Source organism: Homalodisca vitripennis, chromosome X, assembly GCF_021130785.1.
Source record: "Homalodisca vitripennis isolate AUS2020 chromosome X, UT_GWSS_2.1, whole genome shotgun sequence".
Lineage (NCBI taxonomy): Eukaryota > Metazoa > Arthropoda > Insecta > Hemiptera > Cicadellidae > Homalodisca > Homalodisca vitripennis.
In genome coordinates, this window is record NC_060215.1 from 83,845,931 (window position 1) to 83,869,853 (window position 23,923).

Here is a 23,923-nt window from a genome sequence, read left to right on the forward strand (position 1 = left end):
TAACTTTAATATAACATTCAACAGGTATTTATTAAAACATGACATATATAATTGAAATACAAGTATACACAATCAGTACAAGTTACGTCAAATTAATCTTGGTCAAATTAAATGGTATTTGTACAACAACTTAATATAATTAATAACATATCAAACTACTCAATGCTGGAAGAATTGAGATCAGGCAATAATTATCTGTAGCTTGAGGATCACCTTTTTTAAACAAGGAACAATTTTGGTTTTTTAAGCTGTTGGGAAATTGTCCCGATTCAAAAAAAAATTAATAATTTTAGCTAAGGGTTCAACAATTTTGTGGAAACACTGTTTAATAAGCCACATTGATATTCCATCAATATTAGTGGAATGTTTGGGTTTCATATCTCTAAAAAGATGTTTGTCTATCATTCTCTAAACCTATGAACATTGGCCATAACATGTATACTATATCTCTACAGATTAAGGAGATATTTTATAATTGGCATGTATCTTAAAAATCAGTAATTTAGATACGACTGTTGAATAAGCTGTTTGCTGTAGAGTAAGTCATTGTTAAATTTAAAAAATCTTGAAGATCTTTGTAATTGTTATTTTACCCAACCAAGTGTCATATGCAAACAGGAATGAGCTAGCAGTTGAAATGCTATAAAGTAGATCTTTTAAGTACATTAGGATTAGCAAAAGCCCCATAACGGAACTCTGAAGCACCCTCGTATATTACATTCCCAAGACTAAAAATGCACTACATTCTTTCAATACCCTTTTTCCCTAGGAGGGTTCACTTCTGGCTGGTTTAGTTCTTTCCAGTTGAACCTGCACTACGTGTGACAAAAACTGATGTGGCACTTAAATCTGAGCGACCTCATGGATATTCAGGAGTGACTCATCACTAATCACAAATATCGAGATATTGGGGTGCAAGGGTAGATCGATAGGTCTAGTCTACTGCAGAAGATGACTGTTGGAGTTAGTGGGGCTTCCCTAAGTGTTAAGGGCTGTTGCTAGCCTAGACATAAGGGCATACCACACCATGGAGAGGCTGATGCAGAGCTGGTTTCCACTTCTACCAAGGATATATAACTGAGAATTATGCCCAAAATCCTTCATCATGGATCTTGATAGGAGGCAGCCCCTAACTACAACCTTACGCATCCAGAATATACTATCACTCCAGAAACATTGCAATGGTCCTTTGTGCAATTTCTCAACACTAAATGCAATTTCTCAGCTTTTTGTCCCATGAGAAAAAAATCATTTTCCTATCCTTCCATTCTCCCAATAAAAGCAAATCTGTCCAATCCTGTGACCTATCCTATTCCACAGAAGTGTAAAATGTCAAGAGGAATGTTGTGGGAAAGATCGCACTGAAGCTACATGATCATTGCTGTGCATTACTTCAGTACACTTTCTACAAATAAAAAATATTGCTATCTCAATTGCTAATTTTTTACGAAAATCTCATCTTTTTCATAAATTTTTTCAAGAAAATATTTTAAAATACTTTTCTCAATATAAGAACAAGAGATATTGGGCGATGATTTATAACAATGGTTTTGTCATTGTTCTTGAACAACGGCTTTACTACAGCAACTATCGAAATAGAGTTATGAGGTCTGCTAAGAGATAAACAATAATAGCATATGCTTTTAAAACTAATGTAAGAATATCATATCGTCCCTTCGTTTTTTATTTGTTTGACTTATTAATCACGCCAAGTATCTCATCAATGTTAGTTGGGATGAGTAGAAACATTGATTCCCTTAAGCAGTATCTGGTCCAACATTTATCAAATAATACTAACTAAACATATCAGCAGTGTCATTTAGATTTATAATAGAGGCATTACTAATATTAAATTATGTGTTAATTGGAAGTTCCCCAAGAATTTCAAAGTAAAAACACTTCAATTTAACTGGATAACTTAAATCCTTTCACTAGATTGCCATGTCTCCTATGATGAATAAGTCAAAGGTGAGACTACGAAATATCAGTTCCACTAAATCTTGACACCATGAACCTGCTTAAACCTGACTTGGCTTTATGACTGAGACAGGTCAATTTTCTCTAACGTATATCACCACACTTATACCTGTGTCTACTCAGTCATGCGTTAAAAATAGAGGAAGCATTCATTAGGATTGTTTTATTGTGTCAATGCATATTACAATTTATTATAATTTGTGTGAACTCTCTTAAAACTGTACTATATATTCTAAACTGAAGTATAGAAAGCTAAAAAATTGGGCTACAGACAATTAATACTTCACAATAGATTTCATAGCGTTCACATGGAGTACTGATGCCCTGGGATAACCACGATGAGCTATATCTAGTTATCTGTTGTAATGGGAGAATGCCTTAATAACATCAAAGCCTACCTCTTCAACTGTTAAAGGTTAACCAAGATTGAAGAGTAGCCTGTAAATTACTCTAAATAATGTTTAAGTTTTTTAGTAATAACTTTCTTCCTGAAATACGATTTTGGTGAGCACTCCTATACCAAAAGCACTATTTTTATTCCAATAAATATTGTATTCTACGATAAATATTCCAGTTAACATTATTTTTGACTTCACGAAGATTCAGAAATATCACAGTATTATAGTCAGTATATTTCAAACATATTATAATGAAACTAAGAAAAATACCAAACACAACTTAAAATGTCATAACAATGTATAAACAATTTTGTCAAGTTAATTATTCTCGTAGCAGTAATTGAAATATACAGATTTGAACAAAACTTCAACTCAAGATTTCAATCTTTGTTATTATTAACCATAGAAAAGTAATTTTTATGGCTTTTTTATGTTGCTACCTAGAACAACTACCTGCCAATTTTTCATGAACTGCATATATCATTTTATTAACACATCGCATAGATTTAATACATTTTGAAAGATATGTCATAAATCTTAAGCCAGTCACTTTACATGACAGGAACAATATTTTTTTTAATTTACAAATTGCACACATTTTCAGAAAGAAATAATTTTAAAAAGTCATGCTTTATATATTTTAATATTGTTCATTTGAAAGTTGTTATAACTTCTACCCTATGAAACTAATTAATCACCAAAGCAACAAATCATATCAGCCACTACACATGTAACGATAATTTTACTCAGTGTTCAGGATATGATGAGTGCCACTCTTGTGGCTTGAATCGTATCTCAGTAATAGAACACAATTCGTAAACATTTCTGACGTACGGTTGAAAGGGAGTGAGCTGGGTCATGGGGTTCCTCAAGGCTCATTCTCAGTTCGCTACACTTTCTATTGTATGTCAACGATGCTGGCTCATCTTTGCACCAAGGATGAATAGTCCAGTATGCCGAAAACATGACTCTCTGTTTCAAAGCAAAATCAAATTCAGAACTTGAAATGACAACATTCACTGAGCTCAACAACTTGATTCAACATTTCAATGAGCTCATTTTAAAACAAACCTGTCAAAATCTGTGTTTGTTCAATTTCGTTTACGGCCAGCCAAAATTGTCCTCAGGCATTTATATTTTAAGGCAGCTATCCAGCACAACACAAATACTGATGACGGTATATTATGGGTCGATATACCCCCACCTGTCATACGGCGTGGTCTTGTGGAGAGGTTGTGCAAACATACATTTTTCTACAGTGTTTACACTCCAGAAAAAAGCCGTTCAAACAATTGTAAAACTTCAATAGAGAGAGTCATGCATTCAGAACTCTGAAACTGTAAAAAATTACCCTGCCTCTACATTCTAGAGACGTCTCTGTTTTTCAGATCAAAATGCGATTACGTAAGAGGTAGTGACATACTCTTATGAGACCAGAGAGACAGGGACAACTACCAAACTGGGAGACACAGGACGGTAGTACATGTGCGTTTGTCTTCTCAGACAGGAGCTCAGTTTGTCTACAAACTGCCACATTTTATTAAAAGTGCCGCAATGCCCAAGGCATTTAAAACTCATCTGGAAACCGCATTGATCTCAGAAGCCTTTTACAGTACAGATGAGTTCATGGCACATGTTTGGGTGACCACATGATTGGATACCTGACGCTTGTGCTAGAGTGGGAAATTCGAATGAATGAGAAATAAGATGGATCGAACATATTGTATGAATGAAAGTAACCTAAATGTTATGTATGAATCCAAGTTTTTTGCTCATTTTATTACTTGACAGTTTCTGTAACATGTACATGTTTAAAAGCAATAAATTATTATTTTAAAGTACATTTTAACTTCTAACTTGCATGTGACCCCTGCATGAAGATATGTGTTTGATAATTAATTAATCATTTGATTTCAGGTAAATTTAAATTACGAAAACACAAGAAAGAACAATTCCCAGTTGACAAATTCAACTGACGAGGTAAGCCATTATTTCATACTCATTGCCTTCTTGAAAAGACCAGCAACATTGGCTAAAAGGCAACATGAACATTTCCAACGGATTGTTGGTCAATGTGGTCTATAGAAGAGATCGTATTGTTTTTGTAAAAATACAAGAAATAAAATAAAGTTACATTTTCCTCCATATAAACTAACTTTGTAAGATAAACAAGTAATGATAACTTTTTAGGATGTTGACTACGTGAGTATGGGGGAACAGTTGCTCTCAGACGCCACCACAATCTTGGACACTGGAATATGGAATTTCCAAAGGGAAACTGAGGATGGAGACCAGATATTCAGTAGACAGCTCAACAATGGCAATATGGTCTACAGGCTTACAGTAGGTGCTTACATTTTGATGGATGTAATTTCTTATTACAATATGAAAGGAAACTGATTGAAAATATGACTCATGCACATCTCTAATAATTTATTGCTGTAAATGATTACTCAGATTTTTTGAATTTAGGGTTTAGGAAAAATTAAAAACACACTGCAACTGGATCTCTTCTTAAATAGAACAATTTCAATCATCCTAACAACATTTCAATGACGTTCCGTAAATAAAACATACAGGTTGTAACTACATGTATGGTTACCATATAAATTTAATTGATCCATATTCATAAAATAACTTAATGGAAAAAATACATATATATATATATATATATTAATGTGTATATATATATATATATATATATATATATATATATATATACACAATATGCTAATAGTTAATGCAATCAAGCAGTCTGCTAATCTGGTCTGGACCACAGCTGATCAAGACAAAATAAACTGCTCTCAGAAACTGTTGTACACACTCATAAATCCCACTCCTAATAAACAATATAAGTATTTATTTCAACTAATTACTTTTTTAGTGAATCAATGTTTATATCTCCTAATAATATACAACTTTTGTTTCTAGTGGTTCTCGTATACTATTTAACTCTTATACATAAAAATCGGACCACCTTTGCCGACACTCGGCATTCTGAGCATGTACTAGAAGCGTGTATGTGGGAACTCCACACAAAATCGCATCTCACGCCAAAGTCCATCACATTTTTGTAATTCATAATGCGTAATTACTTGCATATTCAACTTTTATTTTTTTATTTTGCTTTAGGACACCCAAATGTTTTGTTTTGTACTTTTTTCCATAGAAGTGCAGTCTGCACCGTGGTTGTTAAAATGGATTTGTAAAGATGGATTCAATAATGGATTCAGAAGGTAAATCCATGACGGATTTAGTTTTTAATACGATAATTAGTTATACTGTAAAAATATGTTCATATAAAATTCAAAACTCTTTTGTTAGTTAAAAGAATTGAAATACACCTATGTGTGTACTTTAGAGAGCATTTCCTGAAAACTTTATTGAAATAGTTGAAACCATGTTTCATCTAGCTGTCTCTAATTGTGCACAAAAATCAACGCAGGAAACCCATGACCAATTTCTAACAATTTTTTCGTATTCAATTTTTACTGTATTGAGAAAATAAAACATTTCACAGTAAAATAACAATTGTATAAAAACATTTTCCTTATAAGGTAGAGTGTCCCCAATCATGATCGCTGAAATTTGGAAAAAGAGTAGATCATCATTGCATTGGTGACCCTATGGTCATCATTGCATCCCTATTTCTCGTTGGTGCAAAGCCCTCCTATACCGTATTGTGAAATCCATATGCCATTCATTTAGGAATTCTTGTTTTAAAAAGAAAGTGCTAATCCTTCTTAAACTAAATGTTATTGTAAAAATAAATCCTTATCAAAATATCACCAACCATCACATATCAATCATCTTTAAAGTCAATGATCTAGTTTTACCTTTTTAACTCAGCATATCGTTTTGAAACCTTTTGTCAACCATCTCATCACAAAATAGTGTTTAACATTTTTTTTACATTTAGTGTTTGCCAGAGCTATAATACTTGAAATAAAAATAACTATTGACAGAACTTTAGAACTGAAAGGTAAATGGTCAGTATGAGTGAAACATACTGTTATTATCATGATAAATATTTTTTTAAATTATTTACTATGCATAGCACCAGGAGTAGTACTATGGACAAGCCAGTACTAAATATTTTGCACTGACGAGAGTGGTGGTGGTGGTGGTCCTTACATTCAAGTGTTAATTCACAGATTGAACCTACATTTTCTTCAACACAAAAGAAATATCCTAAAACCTTAGACCTCTCCTCCAACCAGTCTTCCAAAAATAGCTCAGTTCAATGATTGGCATTTTTTCATATTACTATGATCTTTTATGATTGCAGGGAGTGGTAAACATGCCCGCTGAAAATCTGCTGGTTATCATCTACGATGGACTAGGAGATTATGCTAAATGGAATCCTTCTTTCATCGAATGTAGAGTTCTTGAGGTAAAATTAATTATATAAAATATACATCTACTGAAAAAACTTAGAAAGTTATTAGATCATTTAGTTAGCTAGTTTAAAATTAAGAACCAAGAAAAATTTCATATTTTTAGTTTTAGATTGTTGAGTAATTTGTTGCATTTAATACAACTGGAATGTAGCATATCCACAATTTAGTAGCCAAAATTATAATATGTTAGTACTGCAGTACTAACATATTATTTTATACCTCAATATAGTCAATTAAGAGCAGGTGTAGACACACCATCTAGTTTTTCGTGTGCAAAGTCAATGAAGGAATTTCTAATAAGAAAGAAATTGGACATCAACTACATTAGGCTTGGTAAAGGTCAAATTGTGAGGGTGACAAAGGGGTTTAAATACAAAATTATTTTTTGCAGGTCATATTTTCTTAGGTTTTCACACTTATAACCAGCCTAAATAATAGTTATATCAACATCAAACAGTGAAATAAAAGTCACCATTGTCAGCCAAATAACCAGTCTTTATATCATTGGCTGATGCCGATTTCACTTTTATTTACATGGCCAACAGATGATTTTGGGCATGTCATGCTAAAAATATAAAATTTAGAAAAATTATCATTTTAACCCTTTTGTTATCCACCCACTACATTCCCCACTAAAACTTGTGCTGATTATTTCTTTCTTAGGGGAAACTCGTCTATTGATTTCACAAAAATCTAGGTTTTGTGCTTATACAATGTAAATTGATTCTCAGCTTCTGGACTATGAAGTGAACTTCTGATATAGGATCCATAAAACATAGATTTAAACACAGAGTGAATTGAAAACATGGAAATTGTAGGCTAAGAGTTGTTTACTTCAGATATCACCAAGCTTTGATCTACATTTATTTTTACTCAAACATGTCAACCACAGTAATCCAATCATGAGACTAAGGCAAAAACAAGTAGATTTGGATTTGGCACTGTTAGGCAAAGTTGTTATAATGTTTTTGGACTACTTAAGTCAACTACATCATAATGCCTCCACACCAACCTTTAACTTCCTTTTAATTTCCAAAAGATGTGCTGTATCCTAACTGTTGAAATCTACAGTCTACACACGTCTGAACAGATCTCAGAATGTTTAGTTTAGCTCCAGTTCACCTTCCTCTTAGTGCAGCGTCTAAATCTGGTACTGTCACAGACTTGGCTCCTGGAATCTGGAGTCATGTTCTTCTGAAGAGATGCAAAATTAATAATCTCAAAATTATGGGACATTTAAGGGATTGTATTTAAAACATTGTGTGCACTCAATTGTACATCTGATGGGACAATAAGAATACATTTTCACTTAGATTACATTTTATTTTGTAGTCTAGATGTCTCTGATATCAAAACAATGTAAATAGTTCATTTTCAGATTCTTTGTCACCATCTTTTCTGGATCTATTCAGATGAAAATGACTCCCGATTTCAGGAGTCAAGTCTGTGGTAGCGTCAGATTCCAGATCTGCACTGAGAGGAAGGTGAACTTGAGTTAAACCCAACAGTCATATATAATCAACCTTTTCTACCATAGCTACGTTATGTGTAGAAAACTCGGTTGCTTCACCTTCCTTAAGATTGTGTCTAAACATATAGTATTCCTGATGAGACAATAAAAATATCTCTTCACCTAGATTACATTATATTTTGTAGTCTAGGTGTTTCTAATGACAAAACGATATAAAGACTTCCCCTCCTCTCTATTTTAATTTTAAAGATGCGGAAGTAATCAAATGTGGTACGATGTTTTGATATTGCTTGTTTATGTATTATGTCAATTTCCTGGGGTACACATAATGTAGGTAGCCATGGTGGGAAGGGTTTATGCAATGCGAATGTTGAGTTCAGTTCCATTCGACCTTCCACTTAGTGCAGCACCGGATGAGACAATGAAAACATATCTTCACATAGATAACAGTGGGTTTTGTAGTCTAGATATCTCTGATGTAGAAAGGATGCAGAGAGTACGTTTTGAGTTTCTTCGTTATCGACTTTTTTGGATCTATTCAGATTAACAAAACTCCAGACTGCAGGAGTCATATCTGTGATAGCGTCAGATTCCACATGCTGCAGATGGTGAACTGGAGATAAACTCAACATTCACATTGAATCAACCCTTCCCACCATAGCTACATTATGTGTATATCTAAGAAGTTTTAATTATATGGGTACAATGGCCAAAAAATCATCAATTCAATAATATCTTGTTTCAATTTTTATTTTTCAATGCCCTCATTGGTATTTGATGAGTCTTGATCTAACTTAATCAGATCATCGTTTGAACGTTATTAGAGTACTTGAACGTTATTAGTATTAATATATTAGTTTTGTTACTGTTCACCAGCAGTGTCCTGAACCAGTATTAGATGTAAAGTGTACCAGGTATTTGTTGATCGCTTGTCTTACCTAGTATTTACACTGAATTATTTCAATTTTGTGATCAGTGCATACCTGATTAAACTATAGGATTAAAATAATTTCAAATACCCATACCTCAGGATCCAAATCCACCTAAGTCATTAACAATTCCATTCCTCAATAACCTAGAATGTTCTTCATGAATTGCCAGTCAGTGTAGGAAGGTATTGTATAAAAATATCCATTACAAAAAAAAACTGAAACATTTAAACAGTGAATCTAAAATGATCTTATGTTCAATTTTTTTATTTAATGAATAATTTCAAGGAGAAATTAACAGTTAACTATGGATGATTGAAAATACAATCATAGTATTCACATAGTTCTTACAACTAATAAACATTAACAAATTTTCAACTTTTTTAAGTGCAAGAAAATACAGTATAATTAAAATAATTTTAAAAACATATCCATATTAGATATAAAATGTTATTTAGAACTTCCTCCAATAAATTCTCAATTCTCGATCTGTGCAACCGACTTTCCTCTTGGTAGTAACTCCTGACTTCCTCTGAAAGTAAAACAATTCAGATAAATCCTTTTGGTTATTTGTAAACTTATTTTGTCGATACTGATTGTTAGTACTAAGTTATTGCAATCTTAATACATGTTAAGTGTTGCTTTTAAAAGAAAAATCAATTTAAATACTTATGTGATCATTATTAAATATTCGATTTGAAATTTAATACTTCATTTGGACGACCATATTTGATTCTATCACTCTTCAGTAGCAATTCTTACCTTGAGAGTAATGGGTACTTGAGCTGTTAATTTTATAACAGCTACATAATTGTGACTTTTGTTTCAGAAAATAAATGACAATACAGACATATCATACACAGTATCCGCATCAGGAGCTAGAGGTTATGTCGCCAGTCGGGACTTTGTAAGTCTAAGACACTGGGTCCTACGAGACAAAACATACGTAGCAGCCAGTAAGTCTATAGACTTCCCTGGAGCACCATCAAATCCTGACTACATCAGGTACCTACAATTTATTGTAAAATATAACTTAACGTAAATTCATGTATATAAAATATGTATATTATGTCATAACATTCATGTCTGTCCTTCGCTGTTTGAGAATGGTGGGAATATGAATATTCATTTATTTAAATAATAAACCATGGTATTTTCATTAAATGTTCACGTGACTTATTTTTAAATGATGACTCATAAAAGCATGACAATTTGATAAAAATCCTATATTAAATTAAAATATAATTTGTTTAAATAAAAAATATAGTATTTACATTTATACATGAAATATTGAACACTAAACATGAGAGAGAAATAATCAACAGTAAAATCCTTAACATTGAATATTATGATGATTAGAGGAACTTATTGTTTTCAGATAACAACTCATTTACACTATAACACTTTCCCAGCAAATGGGCCACTTCTTTTTTCTAAATCTCTGAAGAATACTTTGATCTGACCATTATCAGGCAAGTTATTATACACATGCATTTCTGCATATTCAGACAATTTTTCAAAGACACATGTTTTGTATAACAGATAAAAGAGTTCTTTTGTGTGTTGTGCAATAATTATGTGTGTTGGGAAAGGAACTGAAATTTAGCTTTATTTTTCTTGATAATACACAAGTACAATATCTGGTAAACATACATTTATGGATGTGTAAGCAGTTTTAACACTCTAAACCTGGGATTGCAAGTTGCATCACACTTAGTATGGTTCATTTGTAAGACTATCTTTTTATTAATTATAAAAAAGCCTATTTACTTCTAATGCATCACCCCAGAATTGAATACCATATGTAAGTTACAAATATGCAGACGCATAATGCACTGTTAAAATTATTTATGTATCCACTTTTAAAGACAGAAAAGATATCAGATAATATGCCTTACTAAGTTTATTCCAAAACGAACGAACATGCTGTCTGTAATCATATTTACTACTTACAATGCAACTGTATGAAATAGAGAGTATTGTAATGAAACACAAATGTCCCTAGTTATATAAACTTGAAGAACGTGTGTATTTAAATTAAATTGATTAATTAATTGGATTATACAAGATAGGAATGAGTTTTTTACCTTGGTCGAGTCAAATGTAATAATGTCAGCAAGATTTGTATCAAAGTTAGTTTTTATTTACTAAAATAGGATATTTAAAGAAACTTTAATTTTCCACAGTTAATATAATATTTTTTTTCAGTTGAAGCTTGCTACTTTGCTTTTTAAAATCATGTGACCTTTCAATCTATCACTCTATTTTTTCTTCCATTTTACTAAGAATTAAGTATTGTCATTTACTCTGATACTTACTTCACAACTGTTCTAAAATTTCACTTGCTCTCAGCTGACTTATTCCACAGCACTTTAATACACACTTGTTCAGGATTTTAATATCCTGACAAATTAATGTGTTTGAATAATTGGACCTCGTAACATACATATGTATATATTTTTATGCAACATATACTTATTATCATGATGTAAATTCATATAATAAATAGAATTCTCATTGAGCCTGAATTATAATTTCAGACCAATTTTCAGTGGTAAGTTTTGCTTTATTACTCCAAACAGAGCAAACAAGCTTTTGATTTCTGCTAGAAAACTACTCTTGTTTAACAAACAGCCCTGATCCATTCAGGGTGCTACAGTGATCCTAGCCATCGGAGCATGTTACATATGGTTCAAAGGGCTTTGGTACTTGATTTAGGATACGCCAGTGATCAAACTACTCAGAATATGACAGACAGCCTTGATCTGCTATCTAGGGTGCTCCAGTGATCCAAGTTGCTAGGAACATGGCAAACAAACAGCATTAAACCATAATCCAGGACGTTTTAGTGATCCAGGCTGTTTTGAGCAAGGTAATTGAACAACCTTGATCCATAATCCGTGATGCTCTAATCATCTGAGCTACTTGAACCAGGGAAATCATTCAAATTTATAACCTATAAACCATTATAATACTTACATGAATTTAGAGTGCCACAGAGCGAGAATAATATGTGATATTACTATCAAGGTATTACTATTACATACACATACAGTGATACAATGCATTGCGAAACTATAAAACAGATGTTTATTCTATTTAATAATTTTGTATTGTATTGCTAATGTGTATTCGTACCCAACAATGTGAACAGGAACATTTGTATAGAGAATGAACAGTGGTCAGAACTGGTGTCTGAGAAAGGAGTATCACACTCTACATAGTATTTTCACACATCAAACAACACTACATTTGCAATGTCACAAGTATTAGAAAATTACTATAACATTTTTAAAAGCATTATTTTAAAATTACAGCTTAAAGAAACTCCATGTTTTTCTACATACACTCTCATATAAATAATAATTTTTGAGAATAAATAGATTTAGAATAAAAGGTCATTAATTAACTAATAAAAATCTCATCAGGCCAAAATCTGTTGCCTAAATTAATATCCATATATTTAATCTATATCTTTATAGAAAAATGAATCATTATTGACTCTATGATCAACACTATCTTAAAAAATGCTTTCTTCAATTATATCTGCATTATAATAATGAATATTGTAGACTCACTTAATTACTAAAATTGAAACAAGTGTTTGATTGAATAAGTATACAGCAATATACAAATTCTACTTCGTTTCAGGGGTCTAAATGGTCCAGGGTGCATGGAGCTGAGACCCCTCAGCAGTGACCCCGACAAGACAGAGTTCCGGTGGCTGCTCAACACTAAACTCAATGGCTGGATCCCATCCTACATCGCAGACAAAGCATACAAGAGGTTCATGACCAAATATATGGTCTTCCTTAGGGAGTATTGCAAAAAGATCAAGATGCGTGTGTCCGATTCATCTACCATACCATAAATAATATTTAATATTGACTGGTATGTGTCCAGCAATAATACTTCGTCTTTCGAATAATAGTTCGTTTTTACTTCACCATTAAATGTAATTCTTTATACAAATCGATTTTTATGTTCAGCAATATTAGTTTATGTCGTATATACTGGTGAAATACACACTTCACTGTGAACATTAAGTATGGAAATTCTAGAAATTAATTTGTAGTTAATTTAGGTTATAAATCAAATATTTCAAATAAGCAAAATAATTAAGTTGATTTTGAACACATACATTTCTTATTTAAATTTGTTAATTTTTATACAGCTTTCATATAATATTCTTTCTTTTAGGTCATTTATCAATATATGTAATAATGTTATACAACCAAGAAAAATATTAATAAAACAATTACTTATGTTACAATTGTTTTCATATTTTGATAGCAAAACATTTTGGTTTATACAATAATGTGTATTTAGTCTATAAAATAACATAATCAGACTGTATTTCAGCCTTTACAAGAAAGTGGTAGCACATGCACCAAGGAATAAGAATAAAAACGAATAAACAGACAAAGAAATAATGTACAAAACTACTGAGAAAACAATGACAATTTTGTGATAAATTTACAAAATGATGGTTACTGATAGGAATCTAGCAGCAAACATGATGTTTCTTTAATTATTTTATCTATTATTATTAAATGAACTAAGATAATAATTGAAATACAAATTTAAATAAATAGTGTAACTGTTGTGATAGGTAAAATATTAATCTTCTTTAAAGTAGAAATTTGGTAAAACCTTAGTAGCGCATGATACGTTTTCAATTTCTAGATGTACAACGACTAAAATTTGCTTGATGAGCCTAAACAAACAAACAAAAATCATTGCACTAATTAATTTATCAATATACAAGAGCATTTTCTGTTTTTAGTTTGGGTATAAAGTACCAGCCATGAAAACAGTAGAACAAATTATAATAATCATATCTGAATATTTCATTGAATGTGTGCTGATGGTATGAATCCAGAAGTAAAATTAACAACTTTTAATGCATGTATAGAATACTGTAAAAATAGCTTATTTTCATGGACTGGCCGATCCTCTTTTAAACCTTATTTTACCTGTCCTAATAGGCAACTGGCCTATATCAGTATTTCATCAAACAGAATAAGGGGGAGAGTCAATACAGTAAATGGTACTGATAAAAAGTGCTACAGTCACATACAAGATTAGAACAGCTCTTCCAAATACAGCTAAAATGACACAAATAATTAACAAACAAGCAACAAGAGATATTTTAAATATTTTTCAATTGAGTATTGTCAGCTTCAAATAGCTTTGAGCAGGACTGTCAACAGTGGTTTATCTCTTTTCGGATTGGCCAGGACAGCGTCTGTCCCACTGGTAGAGTGGTTCCTTAGTACTACAGTATGCCAATTACTATACAGGCCACCTGCGTTCTTGTGCTGTATCGCTCTGTTCTATATTTAGTTGATAGCCAGTAATCTTTTTCCGTCAATTTTTTACCGTTCGATAGATGAAGAAAAATTTTTAAATTAGTTTAGATTCTTTTACATAAGCAATTGTTTGTTGATTTTGTGGGTAAATAACTTCCATCAGTAATTACTAAACTACGATAACTAAAATAATTGACTCATTATTTCCTAATTCATATTTACTGTGTACCAATTTAGGTTTAATATTTGTTAAACATTTAATTAAAAAAATGTTTTTTGGAATAATAACAATGTCAAATTGATATGCTACAGATGTACCAGCATATTACACACAACAACAAATTACAGGTTTTCATACATTTGTTTATGTTATGACAAATGCCTGAAAACCTGTTATCCTTTTAAATAATCTATCTTAAATACTAAACTTTAGACAAAGTAATTTCAATCATTATTACCATATTCAAAGTTCTCTATTGAAAAAATAGCTTACCACAAAGCATGTGATCATCATTCACATAATCGTCTTCAGTCAGAATCGTTGCAGAGGAGCAGTGCGTAAAGAAAACAAACAAGATGTGATAATATATTTCTATTGAAAACGATTTTTCATAAGACCAAATAATCAACAAATATTTTAGTCATCAGACAAATAATTGGTAAGAACACATCTTACAGTAAGCTTAGTGATCTAGTGTTAAAAGATGATATACACATACATACATAGCTTGATAAAAATACATAACCATTAAAATATTTATAAATAAAAACAAAATTGTTGAGGGTGGATGAAAGCAAACCACTTCTATACCTAACATACACCTATAATATATTACATATGGGGTTTGTTTCAGGATCTTCATCATTTTTGGGGTATCTTATTTCAAATTGACTAGTAGCAGTTTAGTTTTAAAACGGCTTGTTAAATTTTCATAACCAAATTTTTCTGATGATAACCTAAGAGAATTGCTTTGTTAAGGAGAACTATGTTATGTTCAACAAACAATCACATGGCCAACCTGATATGAGAACCGATAAATGCAATAACTTAAACACCTTATAAATAAACAATTTCCCCATGTTAGGAATGTGCAGTATTACACAGCAACATGGACTTCCCCAATATAGAACACAGATCACAAATTAAACACAAAAATGTGGAGTACCACAATAAACCCTCATGAAGTAACACAATTGCAAGGTCATACAAAATTTAAAATCAAACATTCTCTAAGTTTTTGGAATAAATTACATACTATAGTTTTCATTTTTACATATTGTTAATTTATTACAAAACAACTCATCTTGTTGTTATCTACAGACAGAAATCACTCAGTTAGTAGTATTTCAATTTCATTACATAATTAAGTATAGTCTTTGAAAGAAAATTTTGATTTTTTCAAGATTGATTCGACTAAATTATAATAAAAGTAATTGGTCTTAACTATGTCGTTTCTAAAACAATGCTAAATTAAATGGCATATAGCAACCAGGTCAGATCTCCCCTATAGTGGTATATCTACGATCATCAATTGCCTATTGTTGATTAAGTGGAGTTAAATAGGATGGTGCCATTCACTTACTGGGCTGTAGCAGCACCCACAGTAGTAGAGCAAACTAGGACAGCTGTGACTGCAAACTTGGACCACAAAAGCTTCTACACCTGTTACTTCTGACAACTACCTAACTGCACCAGTTGCCAGTATATAAAACACAGCATACATAACATAAAGTGTTTATCGAGTTTTTAATGTGGTGTATTGTTTATTACTTTCCACTTGTTTACTATCGTAAATTAAAAAAAGTATTAACTAGCTATCAATCACCTTCACTGAACTGTCAAAACTGAGCTACACCTTCTGTATTCCTTATTCCATTCTGAAAACGATTGTAAAATATCCTGCAACTAATAAGTTTCTGGTTACTGTGAAAGTTATCATTAACAGGAAAATGTTTATAAAATTACCTATTAAAGTAAAATTATTATTAATGGGATTTTGTTCCAGCAATTACTGTATAACCCTTACAACTAGCAGACTATGTTACCAATGACACAAAATATTGTGATATCTTTTTATTTGTGCTTCTGAAGCAAAAGCACTACAGGAACAAAGTGGCAGAAAGTTTATCAAATGATATGATATAAAACTATATTATATTAATAATTGGGTAAGATTGTTTAGTAATTTTAAAACATTAAATATACAGTACACTATTTTATATGCAATACTAAGTTACTAATTTGGATCTAAATAACATAACAGTAATGCCCAAAAAGTAATGATTTGTACAAGTGTATACAGACAAAATAAATTAAACTAAAAACCATTCCTAACCTACATTATGTATATAACCATTGTATTATGCACAATTAATAAATTTCTGTAGAATAACACATCACAATAAAGTTATGTAATTTAATTTTGTTACATACTTTATTAACATTAAAAATTTAGCGACTAGGCCTAGCTGGCTGGAATGCTATATCCAAGCATCAGCATTTTCCACTATTTTAATCCTATATATTACTTGGGTTTTGAAATAAAGAGAACCATTACGATTAAATGTTTTGTGCAAGAGAAGAATACATACATAACACTTGTCTATAATATTAATGACTAAAGACGTAGAAAACCCCCAGTCCTAAAATGTTCTAGTTCAGTCAATATATCCAATTCTTATTTTTGTTTATTGCTCTCTTTTACAAATGGAACATCAAAATGTTTTCTATTTATCTGATGGTTTGGATTCTATTTATAAATCGATTTTGTAAATAGATATAATTACATTCTTTAACTAATACATTTACTCTCTTGGCATGTATCACAGTATAAACAGGCTTTGTGCAATGAAATCTAAAGTTATTTAAACTATTAAAATAACACCATTAAAAATCATAATAGTGTCTAGAATGCTGCCTATAATGTAATCCTTATAAAATTAGTATCATTTTAAACTACACGATTTTCATATCAATGTGAGATATACTAAAGATTAAATTGATTTAACCCTTTGCACTCGAAAGGCCAGCTAGCCACACCAAGATTGCAGACAGCTGGCATTAGTTTTGCCATAGTTTGTCCTCGCAACTCGTACAGCTAGTACAGATGGCCGCGCTACTTTCATTGACAGCTCGACGGTTATATTTGATTTTTGCATTCCCAGATCGGAATTATTCATCAATTTCCTCTGCGTTGTTGCATAGTAATTTAAATGTTTGAAGAAAAAATTAAAAATAATTTAAAATGTATTTTTAATGAATCTTTCCAATACAAAGATAAGCATACATTTTAGGAATTTAACTCTTATATATTTATAGTTTACAAAGATATGTAATAGAACATTATAAAGTAGGCTTTTACAGTTATTTTACATAAAAACTTTTTACATTTTTGACAGTCTTTACATTTTTTACGAAATAAAAATACATACCTATGTGTAGTCAAGAATATTATTTAGGTTTCTATCCCTTTCACCATTTCAGTGCATAGGCTCACTACACATAATTCATCTTATTTGCACAGTCAATGTTTAGAGAAGAATTATAGACTAATTTAAAATTTACTACGTTACTTAAAAATTACTTTAAAATAAACCTGCCCGATAGGTTTTAGCACTCACCATTCATTATAAAACAAAGAGAATATTAGAAAATAAGTGCTACGTTTAGTGGCCAGAGGTGCTAGCCTTACAAGGTATGGATGTATTATATTTTAGCCAGTACATCTGGACATACAAGCTGAGATAACATTTTGGGAAAAATTAATCCACGCTTCTGACAAAATGGCGGTGGCCAGTAGAGCTGGCCACACGAGCTTCAAGGACAAATTATAAACACTGCCTTCAAGTGCATAGCGTTAAAAAACATCAAAATTTGTAGAGATGTACATGTACTTACATTTTTGGAATTTGATAATATTTGTGTGGTAAAAACAAATTTAGTTGAAAAAATTTATTCAAATCATGGTATGAAAAAGCAAAATTGGACATTAACTAAACAAATGCAGCGCATAAAAAAAGAACACCACACTACAACTGACAATGTATGAAAGGAATTCAGACACAAGCAGAAAATGCTTTTAATAGAAAATGTGACAAACGAAAGTTGCGGATGCAACACAAATGTAAAAAAAAGTAAAGAATGTCTTATTTTACCAGGCGAAGTTAGGGCTAAGAAGCCCTCTCTAACACTTAACCTGGGGACCAACGGCTTAAAGGTGACTTCCGAACCACCACCAATGGCCAGGCAGGCGGGCCGCTTGCAAGGACAGGATTGCTCCGCGGTCACCTACCCAAGCAGCGGCCACGCTCGACGTTGCTTGATCTGATTATCAAATGTCTGTTTGCCATGTGTAGGTGATAAACTAAAATAAAACATGAGAGTGACAAAATTACACAGTTTTTTGTTTATTATAAAATGTTCCTTTAACTGTTTGATATAATCTATAATAATAATAAATCAATACATTCTAACTCTCATTTTTAAAGTTTATTATTTTATCATATAACTTTAGTATCTTTGTTTATCTGAGATAGAGAGATTATTTATAACCTCATTTTTTTTAAATTTGTATTTCTTTAACTATATTTCAAACATAGTTTTTAGGTGAATTCGTTCATTCTTATTTTAATTCCAATGTTTTTTCATTAATTGTATTAATTATTATCTACAGTTAATTATTATTTTTGTACCACAGCTTGAAAATAAAAATAACAGGAAATTAGATTTGAAATTATAATATTTCAATTCCTGTTCATATCTTAAAAGAAACACTTTTTCATTTTAATAAGTGTACATAATGTCAATACAAAAAAGATATAAAAATACAGTGGATCAACTGTAAAGAAAAAACTAATATAGAAAACATTATTAATATTTAGTCTTAAATTAATACGCTATTATCAAAGTGTAAGAAATTATAATAAACGCCCATTACAACTAGTTATAAGCTATTCAAATAGCTTCATGTGATTGAGATAGGTTTTTATTATGTGAAAGTATAATTGAAACAATTGTGTTTTTAATGTTTAGTAAATTATTCAACATTAAAAAGTGCTATTATTTTCAACATAGCTTATAACTAATCTTCACTTTTATCACTGATACATTCAATGATAAGATCCAAAACAATGGTTAGTTATTCAACTTATTACATTGCAACAATTATTAAAGATAATATTCAAATTATATGATAAATTCATTGACCAATAAAAATTGACACTTGATCACAAAGTTATACTGTTGTGACACTAATAAGGTTATATAAGTATCTGTCTGGTGGAATGATGAAAGATTTAGTTATTTTACCTTATTTTTATGACTATTTTGGATTCAGATGTTGTCTACAACTTTGCTGAATAGTTTAAATTTATTTAGATGGGGTTTGAAATAAAATTTTATAGCTATAAATATAATGATTGTGATGTATTCCTTGTCACACTAAAAAATTATTTTCACAGTTTTTAACTCTTTATAAATCTAAGTTTAGGATCCCTGATCTCCAAGCTACTGACTAATTACGTTCTATTCCCCCTCCTCTAGACTTCTAGAAAAAATTATTTAGACCTTTAAAACATATTTACCTTAACATCATTTTTTCTTTTTCTTTAGTCAAAACTGGGGTTTCACTAATTGAAGAATGACAGTTTCAGTGGCTTACCTACCCACAGGAATATATTTCTATAAACTGACTCAAACTCAACTCATTCCAAATATAAATTTATTAAACCCTATTTAAAACTCATACCTCAATATTCTTAATAAATAAAAATAATAAAGCTTAAGGATTGGGGGCTCATGTCTGCTGTCCACCATCCTAAAACATAAATATGGACTCAGTTCAACCTAACATCTTGATTTCATTTGTTCTAGTATTCAGTTACAAGTATTGATTTATAATAATTTTAATACATAAATACACTAGTATACACCACTGTGAGGTTTACGGGTGGATTTATACTGGCCCCACACAAATGCTCACTCTGTTAATATTAAATTTTATTCAATGTTATTTTAATTCAATGAATGATGTTCATGTTTGATTGAGAGATAAATTAAACATTTATACTCTATTCCAACCTGGCTATTATGTCAACAGATTTAGAAAAAGGTTACCTTAAAGCAACTATTACACTACTCAAACTAATAAAAATTCTAGTATAAAAGTTGTGAAAAAACTGCTAAAATTTAAAATGTAGCCAATTAGAAATATTATCAACAAGACAATCTAATTTCATCTCTTTATAATATGTGAGAATCAAAATCTATTGATCATAAACTAAACAACTACAGTAGAGCAATAAGTATCCAAATGTCAGTTTTCTGTATGAAAAAAATTACAGTGGGAAAAAATGATGTCCCTAGCAGAAATTAGGCTAGAAGCCAGTAGGAACACTGCAACACTAGATGAATCCTGCTCACCTACCTGTTGTGTGGCTAGACTTTCATCAACTTTGGAGTGAGAACCTTTGCTTATGACAACACATAATGTTGTTTGGTGTACTATTTGAATTACACTATTAACAATGATTTTTTTGTTGACCTTTGTCAACACAGTGGTTATTTTTTAACATAAACACACATATTAGTAATACAATAATACCAAATTTTAAAACCATCTATACTACTTCAAAATTTGAACTTGGCTATTTTGAAAATGTACCATAATGTAATTGAAGTAATGTTAATTAAAAAAGTTTACATATCATTTACAAAATACTATCACAACTTATCCTACCAATAGTCAGTTGTCTGATAAACGAGTTTTAGAATATTTCCCATCACTTGTTTTGGACAATCAATGCTCTACTGTAGTTGACCTACACTTGTTTGTAGCGCAGAGCGAGCACTAAATGTGGGCCTGCACATCCCTTATCACCACCAGTCACAGTTACAACTTTATTGCGACCCTATCTTTCACTGCAGGCAGGACAGTTCTGTATGTAACACTACAACATAAGGCGCTTAGCTGACACAGGCGATACCGACAAGTCCACTTAGCTGTCCTCGGTAGTGTCGCCCGTCTCACTGTCCACAAACTCGACGTGTGTGAAAGGGAAGTGCCCTACCTTGCCATTCAGCTCCCCCTCCCACTGTCCATTAATGTTCATCTTGGTCACTTTGATAACATCCCCCACTTCCAGCTTGAGAGCGGTTTTGTCGTATGCGTTGGGCACTCGCACTTGCTTCACTCTGGCGTATGCTGGCAATTTCCTCTGAAAAAAAATTAAATTCAAAGAGAATTCAAAACATAGGGACAAATTATTTACTACTGTGTGTTATTTCTTACAATGTATTAGCATCATTAAACAAAATCAAATCTAATTTAATGTTATTAAGGCAAACTCAATTTTTGATCATAACATCTTCACTCAAGATTTAAATTGATTCTCATCATTGTGTGATAAGGCAAACAAAAGACTTGGCATTGAACACCTGAAAAGTGGACATGACAGAGTGTAAAGAAATTAATGATACAGTAGGTTACAATGTTACATGAAACAAACAATTACAATACAAACATGAAAATCAACTGAATAAATTATTGCAAATATAAAAAAGATTATAAGAAATAATAATTTTATATAGGATTCATTTTATGTGCTGGTTTTTTACAAACAATGAAAAATCGCATCACAAGCATGGTGCATCTCATCGGATGATATCCAGTAAAAATGGAAGAAAAACAAGTTATAGTAGCTCCTTGGTTCCTTTTAGTTTTCATGACAAAATGAAAGAGAAACATTTTATAGTAAGCCCTTGCTTCCAGTTCTTTTCATGACAACAAATGGAGGTGAGAATCTACTTAAAAACCGTCATTTGGACATTGGACAATCTGTTGGATTTGAGACATGAACTGTATTTGTAGACTTCATAATTACAAGTGTTATAAGTCTAGTAGGTAACGTGTATTGATCTCTAGGCATCATAAATGACATACAATGATAGAATGAGACTACACAATTGAATTAAAATTGGTTATACTTATATACACAAAATTGAAAGTTCTGTAGCAAAAATTGACTGTTAAAAATTGAAATTACACAATTTGGATCGTAAATCTTTCATTTTCAGTAATTTTGTTACAAGGTATTATATTCTACTACTAGTATCTTTACATTTGGCTTAATTTGTGTTATCTATTAAACACCGTTTCAACAATAACTGTATTTCAATTAACAAAATATTCTAGGAATTAACTTTGAGCTCTAAGCATACCAACAGTAATACCCCTCCTGGCACATATATCTTTTTTTTACAAAATATTTTTTGCAATATTAACTTTTACAATGACATAACACTTCCATCTTTGTCAATTTCGCTACAGTCTGGTAAATATTAAAATATATATATATATCTTCATCGAGAACTCATTTTTAACGTAACATATTTGTTTTGAAAACAAGTGACAACTGGGAAAGCTGGAAAATATCCTATTATTTCAGAGTGACAATGAAGACAAAAAAGACCAATAGTAATACAAAAATGCATGACTCTAAAAAAAACATTTCTGAGTCTGACATACTGCAATATTCCATAGTATAATAAATCTATACTTGTTTTTCCAATCACTTACATCAGGATGTAACAGTGCGCTAACGTGCCACAGTCAATGCACATGATATGCCAGTACACCCGCGGCACTCAAAGGATTAATAATATATTGATGCTAAACACAAAATTCTGTGTCCATTAAATTTTTTCAACATAGAAAGAATTAAATTTTGAATCATGTGTTTAATAATTAATATCACGTATCATTTTATTTCAATGCAAGCATAAACTTCTAATTTCAAATGTGAATTAACCATTTCTGTTTACTTAAATTAAATAAAATAAGTTATAACATCTACTTTTAACTTTTCTTATCATTAAAAACTATATATAAAACTGTAAATAAATGTTTGAGGCAAACAGACTTATTTAATTATTCCATTACAACAGATCTTTCAGACGATTTATTTAGTAAAATTAATTTTAAACATTTCTTTTTGTTTAAACACGCACATTTGAGCCTACATGAAAAATATGGAGAAATTTTATCATCATGTTGTATTTATTTTAATTGTATTGGTATCAGTGAATATAAACACTATAAAATATATAAACCTGAATACAATGTAACCACATGGTGGGTTCATGTTACAGTCTCAGTTGGGAAACTTGCTGCACTGCAGTGGTTTAACGGGAACATAACGGTTTTGTATAGATACTATTCATTGTGATCTATCAGCGGAAATCAGAACTACTTCAGTTATTTATTTGACTGAATAGAGGATAAATGATATACCTTTTGTAATGCTAAAATATCCTTTTTTATTCAGCTGATTTTGTAACCAAACAGATAACTTAATTAAATCAACAGTTTTTATTATTAAAGAACACAATGTTTGCTGTTGTTTAGGATTGCTCGGGTTTACATGGTTTTTAATTATG

General features: G+C 31.0%; 2 protein-coding genes across 3 annotated transcripts in view; one reads left to right on the plus strand and one right to left on the minus strand.

Annotated features, from left to right (window-relative positions):
• LOC124369280 (steroidogenic acute regulatory protein) overlaps positions 1–18,700 on the plus strand; it is a 32,223-nt gene extending 13,523 nt beyond the window's left edge. Inside the window, exons 3-8 of one of the 2 annotated variants that reach the window (XM_046827196.1) lie at positions 4,293–4,355; positions 4,566–4,718; positions 6,664–6,768; positions 10,005–10,180; positions 12,827–13,066; positions 18,646–18,700. In XM_046827196.1, coding sequence (XP_046683152.1) covers positions 4,293–4,355; positions 4,566–4,718; positions 6,664–6,768; positions 10,005–10,180; positions 12,827–13,046 — 717 coding nt within the window. In that variant the 3' untranslated portion in view covers positions 13,047–13,066; positions 18,646–18,700. Of the gene's footprint in view, positions 1–4,292; positions 4,356–4,565; positions 4,719–6,663; positions 6,769–10,004; positions 10,181–12,826; positions 13,446–18,645 lie in introns of those variants that run through there. The other variant, XM_046827195.1, reaches the window with a different exon arrangement.
• LOC124369281 (adapter molecule Crk) overlaps positions 15,065–23,923 on the minus strand; it is a 35,763-nt gene continuing 26,904 nt past the window's right edge. The window contains exon 7 of the mRNA XM_046827197.1: positions 15,065–21,702. Within this exon, the coding sequence (XP_046683153.1) occupies positions 21,484–21,702 (219 nt within the window). The 3' untranslated portion in view covers positions 15,065–21,483. The remainder of the gene's footprint in view (positions 21,703–23,923) is intronic.